Source organism: Sinocyclocheilus grahami, unplaced genomic scaffold (assembly GCF_001515645.1).
Source record: "Sinocyclocheilus grahami isolate Dianchi unplaced genomic scaffold, SAMN03320097.WGS_v1.1 scaffold276.1, whole genome shotgun sequence".
Taxonomy (NCBI): domain Eukaryota; kingdom Metazoa; phylum Chordata; class Actinopteri; order Cypriniformes; family Cyprinidae; genus Sinocyclocheilus; species Sinocyclocheilus grahami.
The window spans coordinates 509,019-520,328 of NW_015505455.1; the positions used below are offsets into that span (position 1 = coordinate 509,019).

At 33.9% G+C, this 11,310-nt stretch overlaps 2 protein-coding genes across 2 annotated transcripts in view; both read left to right on the top strand.

The window, feature by feature from the left end:
* LOC107600020 (UPF0600 protein C5orf51 homolog) overlaps positions 1–3,184 on the top strand; it is a 15,251-nt gene extending 12,067 nt beyond the window's left edge. Inside the window, exon 6 of the mRNA XM_016291788.1 lies at positions 2,304–3,184. Coding sequence (XP_016147274.1) covers positions 2,304–2,539 — 236 coding nt within the window. The 3' untranslated portion in view covers positions 2,540–3,184. The remainder of the gene's footprint in view (positions 1–2,303) is intronic.
* An 807-nt stretch (positions 3,185–3,991) lies between these two features.
* Positions 3,992–9,097, top strand: LOC107599997 (F-box only protein 4-like). The gene is made up of 7 exons (XM_016291759.1): positions 3,992–4,302; positions 5,841–6,073; positions 6,349–6,569; positions 6,671–6,746; positions 8,171–8,340; positions 8,521–8,708; positions 8,827–9,097. The coding sequence occupies exons 1-7, from the start codon at positions 4,162–4,164 to the stop codon at positions 8,908–8,910; spliced, it is 1,113 nt and encodes a 370-aa protein (XP_016147245.1). The 5' UTR covers positions 3,992–4,161; the 3' UTR covers positions 8,911–9,097.
* The last annotated feature ends 2,213 nt before the right edge of the window (positions 9,098–11,310 follow it).

Sequence of the window (11,310 nt, forward strand, 5' to 3'; positions counted from 1 at the left end):
TACTTCAAAGTTATAATAACAACAATAATAATATTCTTTATAATAAAATTATTCATTTAAACATTGTTTTCAAGGAATATCATGTTTGTCCACGTTTTAACTGTCAAAAAATTAGATTAAAATTAGTTGTAAATTTTTATTTAAAAACATGAATTAAAATGTTAAAGTGTGATATAGATATACATAAGGTGCTTTATTTTTTTATTGTTATTAATTAATTAATTAATTAATTCAGAAGGGAGACTTCAATACTTTCATTAAAATGGTTTCAAGTTTGTTGTAATAAAGGATTTGTTCCCTCAAATAACTTGTTCTTGTTCTTTTAAGAGTCATTGTTACTGATAAGAATTATTGTTTAATATATACTGTGATAACTGTGAAACCGTGATATTTTCTGAGACGATTATCATACTGTGAAAATCTCATACCGTTACAACCCTAGTCTCTGCAGGAACAGATTTTCAAAGCACAAAAAGATTTACAACATTTATAACATCTCTACCCAGCACAGCCAGTGGGTTATCAGCATCTTCAAATATTTAGGTTCATTTACGAAGTAAAGTCATTTTCCATTGGAAAGATGTGTAGCCTGCAAACTCCACCCTAGTGCTTGCATTAATCTATAGCAACCAGTAATTTAGAGATTGCTAGCGTTTTTTTAAAATGTACTGATTTTTACTGAAGGTCATTATAATTAACATTTGCTATATAATCATAGAACTTTGCAGATAATTTATTAAAGAGCAGGTCATATGGTATTTTAAATTGTCCTAATATTGTGTTGGAGTCCCCCACAACAGGTTTAAATTCATCTAAGGTCAGAAAACATTGTAGTTTTCTTAGAATATACATTTAATATTAGAGTCATTTGCCAATGATTTCTAAACGGTTCGTTCCAAGCAAGTTTGGAGCAAACCCCTCCCTTCCATAAGCCTACTCTGCTCTGATTGGTCAGCTGGCCAAGCCTGTTGTGATTGGCACAGAGAGAAGTCCTTGAGCAAGTTAGCAAGCGTTACCATTGACAAAGCACCTTTACATAAAACAACAATATAGTGCTCCAATCCGTTCTTAAAATAATGACATAAAATATAAAAACACTTATGCAAGCGAATCGTGCCCACAGCTAAAGTTTAGCTGCTAAACTGTGAACACTTCAAACAGTAATGGTGGATACATTAGCCGAGTGCTAACGTGGCTAACTGATGAAACAATACCGTTTGTAAACCAAAATATGTCTACTGTAATGTTAGAAGAACGACAGACAAAAGATGCTCTGTCTTAACATTTAATCAGAACAGCTGTATCACAGGTGCAGCAGCCTAACTAACTCGCACGTCTCTCGTCTCTATTAACCCTGTAACTGCCGGTGCAGCAAAATAAACAGCAATTTGACAATGATTATAAAGTCCGTGTGCTACACTACATTTTTTATTATTAAACAAAGTAATTAGAACAACGTCAGTCTACATTAATCGACACATTCTTAGGAAATAGTGGGTTCACAGCGAATTATTAGAACTAACTTGATATTTTGAGCACTCAATTGAAAATGTACACATAACGTATCAATCGTACTTACAGGTTGTGGTTAGGAGAGCATGTTAGTCCAAAATTAAGAAGATTAGAAGCCAACGAAGATAAAAGCCAAGATTAGAAAAGCAGTCCTTGGTAAAAATGACATGCACACAACAAATTCGAATTGTATTTCTGCGGTATCCTTGAACACAGCGTCTTCTCAACATGATGTAAACACACTAACTAGCAGAAGTGTTTGTGGGCAGCTCAGACTCTGTTCGTATTTCACTGGAAGGTGGAGATTATGCAAATGTGTTACCCAGTGACGTATACCGGTAACAGGCAAAAGATTCGAAAATATGACGACTCGTTAAGGCGATTCAGAATCGACTCTCTCTTTTGAGAGACAATATCTTTATTTATCATGCACTTTTTTGATTAACAACTTGGCAGATTGTTTTAATTTAAGGAGAGCTATGTTATAAACTGCAAAAGAGATATTTTTCAAAAACCCATATGACCTGCTCTTTAAGTCATATAGCTTGTCAGTCTCTTTGTCTGGAAGGAGGCAATTGAAGTTCTCAGACATCTATCGTTGAAAACTTTGAGGTTAATGGGCAGGATGCAATGAAATGCTTAGTTTTATTTATTAATTCATCTTAAAATCAAGCATAACATGTTATTTTTAAAGAATATGATTTTTACTTATCAAAATAAAATGTTTGGTGTGTGTGTTTATATTCTTTTCAAAACTGACAAATGTATTTTTTTCCCTTTTTCCCCATTAGGTATCTTTTCTGATACTCACTTGCTTACAATGATGTACATTGGTGAGATGTGTTTCTGGGCAGTGAAATATGAGGACTGCAGCATGGACACCACAGAGCGCAAAGAGGACAGGCTTCATTTCCGAGATATTGGCACACAAATCCTCCATAAGTACGTGCTGGCATGCGAGGGGCCACTTCAGGGTCAGGGCTGGAACACAGAGAATGCCAAGGAGATCCTTAATATTTTACAGTAAACCTGGAGAGAGCTTTTAGGAGAGGAGATTCTCAAAAATGTCATTGTTCTGAAGCTAGCAAAAAAGAAAAAGAAAAGTAAAACAAACACACAAAAAAGATTTAAAAAGAAAAATACTGAAAACAAAAAAGGCACTTATCTTCCGGTCCAGATTTGTTTTCTGGGTGTGTGTTTTCGCCGAGAATGTGGAATAATACTTCTAATGTAAAATATAAACAAATAACTATTTGTTTAAGGAAAAAAAATTCCAGCTGAGAAACATCGCAACTTTTTATTTATTTTAATTTTTATTTATTTATTTTTAATTACATTACATTTATAAATGTAATTTATATATGTTATTAAAACAAATGGTACAAAGGAGAGGGAAATGCAGGTATATGTTGCATATTTAAGTATTTGTGACCATTTTTAAGTATGGATCTTTTCATTTTAATAACATCTTTGTATATGACACCTCTTCTGCTCACTTATTAAAAGTTGCATCTTTATTCCTTTCATTGACCAGATGTTTAGAGATGGGAATTTGGATATTTTGATAGTATACTTTTAAAAAGCTAAACGTTTTGGTCATATTCTTTTTCAAATGAAGTTCATTTTTTGTTTTTTATGTCTTCATTGAAATAAATTTTGGGTTAAGAAATGTGAACGTGTGAGTGATATTTTGGTTTCACATATTTGAAAGGTTGTTACATATTCAAAAGTTTGGAGATACAGGATGCTGGTTCAAAAAGGTATTTTATACTCCTATTGCTAACCTTTTAATGTATAGTAAAAACGAGCATCCTTAATGATTCAAAGTGAAACAATTAAAAACATTATGATTGTAGTATTCATTGGAATTATTTAAAAAAAAAAAATGAAATCAAACCATCTTGCCACCTTACATTTCTATCATTTTATGGGGTCAATGGCAACGCTACATAATGTTAGTGGCCTTTAACATCATTTTGTTGATGTTAAATCAACTTATGCTTATCCAAAGTAAACTTTCACACAAAAGATGACAAATTGGGTGGTTGTGAATAACATACTACTATTGTTTTCTGCAAAATTGTGACACTAAGTACAATCTATAGGTAACTGGGGCACTAGAAGAACAATATTTACATGCGTTAACTGCTTCACAGTATGTCCTTATGAAGGGCTAGGGGTGATACTTCACACAAATTAAGGAATAATATTCAATTTGTGTTTTAAATGGTAGATAATACATTTACAAATGTAAAAATATAGTTTGTAGAATTAAGTTGATAACGTGTTCTTTCATTTTATTTTTACGTGTCACTCCTAGTCCTCCATATGTCCTCCCAAAAGCTGAACATGATAGACCTTGCTTTATTCTATTGTCGTTTGGCAGTGCCGATTTCCAAAACTACAGTTCCCACAATGCAGTACCCTACTGTGCGTGACGATCCATACACGCCTATGAAAACACCAGAGACGTGTAACTTTGACAGTTCCGGGAAAATCCACTGGAATACTTCACAACTGAAATCGTGATTAACAGTTAACTGACATGTCATGTAATGAAATAAAAGCAAATCTATTAACGTTTTTGCTCTATTAAAAAAGTTACATATAGAAATCTTTCTAAGAAATAGTTGACAAATAGGTGTCAGTATGCTGAGCCGATCTATAGTCGTGCAAAGTCTCAGGAGTATTAGAGATAGGTTTTTTGATACAAGACGACAAAGCAATGAGAAAAGTGATGGTCAGGGGTCAAGTAATGAAGTCACGGGCCCCTCTCTGGATAACCTGACGGTAAGGCACGACTCTTCTTTATTTCATATTTATAAAATGTCATATTTATTTATTTACCTGACGTTTTATTAAAAGTACAGATTATGGCTATGTCGCGAGTGGAATACTAGCTGTACTAACAACTGCACAGTACACTGTATACTGTTTACTGAAAGGCGTTATATTAACAATATACATTAGGCTACTACATTTATATCATCTTGCTTATTTAATTTGAATGGGGTTCTCAATTTGTAGTTGTGTAATAATTTTTGTATTTTACCTCTTTTTTTTTTTGGTACTCTGTTCAAATAATTAAACGAGAAACAGAAATGTGAAAAATCACAACTGCTATTACTTCCAGTTCATTTATGACACAAATGCATTGAATTGTGGGATACAGTTTTGTAAACAGTAAGCCTTTTTGTTTACCACTCATTTTACTGTGCACTGTATACATACTACAGGTGCATCTCAATAAATTAGAATGTCATGGAAAAGTAATAATTGTAAGAGCAGTATGGTAGTATGCTCTGCCAAACATAGCCTGCATACAAATACAATATACTACATATGTAGACTAAACTGCAGCTGTATAGGTACTAATACCAAATCATATCTCTAAGTAATTATTGTGCTATTTACATTACTGCTTAAAATATTGGGATCAGGAAGTTTTTTTTTTAAATTGTAAAAATTTTACAACAAGGATGCACTACATTGATCAAAAGTGACAGCAAGGTTATTTATAATGTTACAAAAATATCTATTTCAAATAAATGCTGTTCTTTTGAACTTGCTATTCATCAAAGAATCCTAAAAAATGGACCACAAAACCAGTCATAAGAGTAAATTTTTTCATCATCATCTGAATCATTTTCATCATCATTTTCAAAACATAATCTGAAAGCTGAATAAATAAGCTTTGCATTGATGTATGGTTTGTTAGGATTTGACCGAAATACAACTATTTGAAAATCTGGAATCTGAGGGTGCAAAAAAATCATAATATTGAGAAAATCGCCTTTAAAGTTGTCCAAATGAAGTTCTTAGCAATGCATATTACTAATCAAAAATTAAGTTTTGATATATTTACAGTAGGAAATTTACAAAATATCTTCATGGAACATGATCTTTACATAATATCCTAATGATTTTTGGCATAAAAGAAAAATCGATAATTTTGATACATACAATGTATTTTTGGCTATTGCTACAAATATACCCCAGCGACTTAAGACTGGTTTTGTGCTCCAGGGTCACATATTAGAATGATTTGTGAAGCATCATGTGACACTGAAGACTGGAGTAATGGCTGCTGAAAATTCAGCTTTGCCATTACTGGAATAAATTACATTTTAAAATATACTAAAATAGTTATTTTAAACTGCAATAATATTTCACAATATTACTGTTTTTTTCTGTATTTTTTTATTAAAAGCCTATAAGCTCCTTTCAAAACATTAAAAATCTTACCAACCCCAAACTTTTGAACAGTAATCATTTTTAAAACAATTCTCCAAAACACATTATTTTGTCTTTCTTATCTAAACATACAGGTTGACATGCAGTTTCTCATTATGACCTTCCTGTCTCCGCAAGACCTCTGCAGACTGGGAGGCACCAGTACATACTGGCAGTCAATGGTTCGAGACCCTGTCCTGTGGAAGTACTTCCTGTTGCGTGATATGCCACTCTGGCAGTCAGTTGACCATTTATCAGTGCCTCAGGTCAAGCTCACTGGCTCAGCTGTGCTGGATGACTCTGAGATGCAGCTGGATTATATGGCAGAGTAAGAGCTTAACGCTGCAGCACATGGCACTTCAGTATCAGAAATAACCAGCTCTAGGTGCACCCTGTTTATGTTGCATTGGTAGATTTCCTAAGACTATCCAGTCTAAAAATAATATAATAAGAATTGTAATTTATTATTATTATTTATATTATACTTTATTTTCTAAAAAATAATACAAGTGGTTTATTTCTTGTATCTATGAAAGTTGTTGTCCTGTATTTAAAACCCCTTAATATTTAACTATAATATTCTCTTTAACATGGCACCCACAGGTATCTACGTGTTTGTCCGGCCTGTCGAAACCAATGGCAACACCAACCCAGAGCCTTCGAATCTGTGACTTCCTTCTTCCAGTCTCTTGTACCGGTTTCAGAGCCACAGTTTGCCATGTTCGGCCCCGGGCTTGAGCAGTTAGAGATTTCCCTCATGAATACAATCATGCATTCCCCTCATGTACTGCCTGTAGCAGGACTACCTCAGCGTCAGATTGATGGTGCTGTGCCATTACTTATAGTTATTAAACTGAATACATGGATGTTGTGCTGTGGTTGCTTTTTCTGTACTTGACCTTGATGGGATTTTTTTTTTCTTCAGGCATTGGATCTGGAATCAGTTTTAAGTACAAAGATCAGCACAGATTCAATATTGCAACTTTATATTCAACTAACAGGTGAGGAAGAGGATATTATATCATAATTTAAATGTGTTATACATGTTCTACTGTTTAAATGTTTGGGGTTGGATTTTTTTGTAGATTCATGTTTTTGAAAGAAGTGTTTTATGGAAGCCCGTTTCTGCCAATGGATTAAAAAATAAGTAGATAATTGTCACTTTTTGTCTCACAGTTATGAGAAAAAAGTGAGAATTGCAAGATATTAACTCAGAATTCTGACTTTCTTCACACAGTTCCAAGTTTACATCTCACAATTACATTTTTTTTTTTTTATACAATTCAAATTGCAACTTTTTATCTGACAATTATGACTTTCTCTGGCAGTTCTGAGTTTATATCAGGCAATTCTTAATTTGTATCTCCCAATTGTGAGTTAATATCTCGCAATTTCATCTTTATATTTAAAACTGACTTTAAAATAAAGTCATGTTTGGATGATAGGACTAGGTGTTATGATCCCAATATTCAGCACCAGAGAGAAATAGATTTGGTGAGAAAAAAGTCTGAATTGTGAGATAAAAAGTCACAATTACCTTTTTTTATCCTGTGATGGAAACAAGCTTCTATTGTCTCTTATGCTCAATAAAGCTGCATTTAATTGAAAATACAAGAAAACAGTAATGTTGTGAACTATTATTATAGTTGAAAAGAACTATTGTCTCTCGTCTTTAAATTCTGTGATGGAAAACTGATTAAAATTAAAATAAAGGTTTAAAAATAAAAAATGTTAATTGCCACATTCAAATAACGATTTTAAAATGCAGGATAAGTGTCACTAATTAAACAAGTATATGTTCAGCTTATTGTAAGCCTCTTACATGTATGCTTCTCATAACAATTAGCGGATATGCATATAAACAGCCTTTTAATTAACAGAGTAGAATAATCATGGCCGATAGTAATACATGCAAACGTAAAAAACTAAAAAAACAACCTGGATGCAAAACAGCTGTTACTTCTTGCCCAACTGGTTAATGAAAACAAGGATATAATCAAAGGAAAATTAGGAGTTTGGTTAACCTCCAAAACCAAAGGTGATACCTTTTTAAAAGGTCATTATCATCAAATGTTTCTAAAATGTTTACGTTCCGAGGCAGATTGCCGGCAACAGCCATTTTAGGAATAGTTTGTGGCTTGGTCTTATAGCGGACTTAGGAGTCCTCTTCACTACTCCTAACGTTTCACAGATTTAGGAGCTAGTTTTAGAGCTAAAACACTTTGTGAAATACTCTTAGAGCAAAAATTTAGGAGTCCTAAATTTAGAATTGACGCGCCCATTATTTTTAAGATTTTCTCCTAAATCGGTGAGTTATGATCTACTTTTATCCTTAAGATGTTTTGTGAATACAGGCCCTGATGTGTAAATATGTCACATAATACAGTTTGAATGTATGAATGGGAGTCTGTGTCTCTGGGTTTAGGACAGAGCGAGAGAGAGCACGTCTGGAGCACCTCAATCTGCGCAGCAAACTCTTTGTCTATGAGGAGGATAGTGAGTCCAACATACCCTTAAGCATTAACTCCATGTTTAATCAAGTTTCTCAAGCTGTGAATGGATTCGTCTTTGTGGCCAATGCTGAGACAGAAAGAGGTATGGCTGTCCTTTTTGAGCACACTTTAAAGGCTTATGCCTATATGCTTGAAAATTGTTTTGTACACCAATAGAAATTGTGCCTAAGTATGAATTTCTTTAGTTTGCTGAAACATTGTAAGAAGATCCCCATAATGATTTTGCAGTTTATACTGTCTATCTCTCTTTTATATATTGGAGGAACAGACAGAGGGTGGGAGGAGGAATGTGCCCAGATCAGGGTAATGTTAGACCCTGCGGTGGGTGCTGTGTGCCGCCCTATCCTGGTGCTCTCCTGTGTGTCTAGAGAGACAGCAGACAGACGCAGGATACCTTGTGTGACCATTGCCCATCAGCTTCAGCTCAGCTCACTGCCCAACCCTTGGATGGTAAGACATCAAACAGCATCTGCAAACATAATCAAAGAATTTCTGACTGTACAGTGTACAAGAAATTAATATACTGAATATGCAATAAAGCTTCAGTATATGTTTTGACATACTATAGGTTCAGGATATGGCTGCTGAAACACTGACGGGACTGCTGGATGGTATTGATTGGCTGCTGAGGCACTCTGGAGTCAAGCTATAACCAATAAGACTGTAATGAAGCTACTGGATGCATCAAGTCACACCATTATAGGTGGTTGTGCTCATTTTACATTGCCCTTTTCAACAGTTGACCTGTTATTGTTTTGTCTAAATGTTGTCCTTTAATTGACCTTTTGAATTTTTTTTTAAAGTGGAATAGCATTTTTCATATATATATATTTTTTAATCAAGGGAATTATATTTATGTAGCTCTAAAGGCAATATCACACAAGCAAGAGTCCTTTTGTACTGAACATCAACATGTCTGAGATTTGACTGTAGGCAGGTGATATTAAGAATCAGAATAACATTATGTTATGATTGTGATACAGTTCAGTTCAATAAAGAAAAAGTTAATATTAAGCAACTTACATTTTAGACACAATTTTGCCTTATATTCCTATAATCCAAAGCAGAGCCAACCATCTCCAAACAAGCTTAAGCGAATCAGGGTTTTTAAATGAATTGGTTGTGTGAATGATTCATTGACTCGCATGTTGTAATCCCAGTGCTGTTGGACTAAATATGAAGATATGAAACTATCTTAGATTAGTAATGCATTTCAAATATATAACCTCAGAATAATGATAGTTCACTTACTTTAACCCTGTGCTGTGCTGAAAAGGCTTTACCTAATTTGGTGTTCCCATATTTCAATATTTTGGTTTCAATATTTGGTAATAATATAGCATAACAAGAACTTTGTAGGAAATCCTTTGTAGGCTGGTCATTTTTGACCGGAACACCACAGGTGTAAAACAAGGTTTCTAAAAAAAGATGTAGTTCAAGTTCAAGTTCAAGTTCAAGTCTGCTTTATTGTCAATTCTTCCACACAATGTGTATTTATTAAATTAGTATTTTTGGGAAAAGGAAATCATACCTGGCTCACAACATTAACTGTCATATATTGTTCTTAATTATTCAGTATGGATCATTCTTCCAGGACTTCGAACTCCTGAAGGGTGTTTTTTCTCTTTTGTCCACAAAGAGGCAGCATCCTCAGCTTTATTAAGATGATTTGTTGCCAACAATATAACCTTTTTATTGACCTTGTATAACCTGCTCCCCAGTTTTATTCAGGGTGGAGGTCATCCAGTGGCCAGTGTTCAAGAAATATTTAGCTATTGCTTTGTCTCTGTCTTCTCTTTGTCGGCGACTCCCTGCGGCCCTGTTCTCTTCCTCTGTTTAATTCAAAGTGAAAGCCAGCGAATGCTTGCGGCATTTCACAGAGGTAATATGCTAAACTGAGTACTTAAGATTAATGTTAAAGTTCAGCCTTACTAAAGGCCACACTGCCACTGAGCAAGTTTAAACTGTCAAACCGAGTCATGAAAATAGTCTTGAAATAGTGAAAAATGGGACTCAATAGGAGGATAAAGGTTGCCTTGAAGTGCCTTTAAGAAATGAGACGGGAATCATTGTCTTTTTTTCTCTTTCCGACATATTTTCAAGGTTGAGTGCTTGATAAATTAGACAGGTGGGTTTTTATATGGCAAGTGACTCATTTCTGAGCATTAAGTACATGTACTAATAACTTTTTCTTTTTTTTTAATCCATTCTGGGTGGAAGTAGATGTAATAAAATGTTTAGTCCTTTTGTATTTCCCTAGAAGAAGAACAGAATTGTTTTTTTCTTGCAATCTCTTTTCTTACTCATAAAATGATTATGTATAGCAATAATGATTGCCTTGGGGAAAAAAAGGAATGTTTTAAAATGAAAATGTAATTCCTGCAATTTGGATACATTAAGTCTAACCTAAATGATAGAGATGGCTGTCTGCTCTGTAATGAAATTTGACATAATGGAGAAAGTGTTGACCTTTCCGTATTAAAATGTTCTCTTTCACCTCCCCAGAAGCTCTTGCAAACAGTTTTCTTCCACGCTTGTCTCACTAACTCACTCATGCCATGATTTCATGAAGCGAGACAGACCATGTTTCGTCTGCACCCATAAAAAAGACAGGCCTGAAATCTTTTTAGAATAAATTGCTTGCTGATTTCCATGGATTATTTTAAAATTGCACGCATCAAAATGGCTTCATTGCCTAGTTTAATTGTAATTAAATAAATTTAGTTCTATTATTATTATTTTTTTTTCTATTTTCTTTGTTCAATCAAGATATAACAACCAGATAGATAGATAGATAGATGATTAGACAGACAGACAGATAGATAGACAGATAGATAGATAGATGGATAGATAGATAGATAGATAGATAGATAGATAGATAGATAGATAGATAGATAGATAGATAGATAGATAGATAATTAGACAGACAGACAGACAGAAGTATGGACAGACATATAGATAGATAGATAGATAGATAGATAGATAGATAGATAGATAGATAGATAGATAGATAGATAGACCATTTTGAATCCACATTGAATAACCCCCTGGG

Excerpts from the sequence above, each read along its gene's own strand:
- LOC107599997 (XM_016291759.1), top strand. The coding sequence starts at position 4,162 with ATGCTGAGCCGATCTATAGTCGTGCAAAGTCTCAGGAGTATTAGAGAT. Across the intron at positions 4,303-5,840 it reads CCTCTCTGGATAACCTGACG|GTTGACATGCAGTTTCTCAT; the intron begins GTAAGGCACGAC and ends CTAAACATACAG. Across the intron at positions 8,341-8,520 it reads CAATGCTGAGACAGAAAGAG|GAACAGACAGAGGGTGGGAG; the intron begins GTATGGCTGTCC and ends TATATATTGGAG.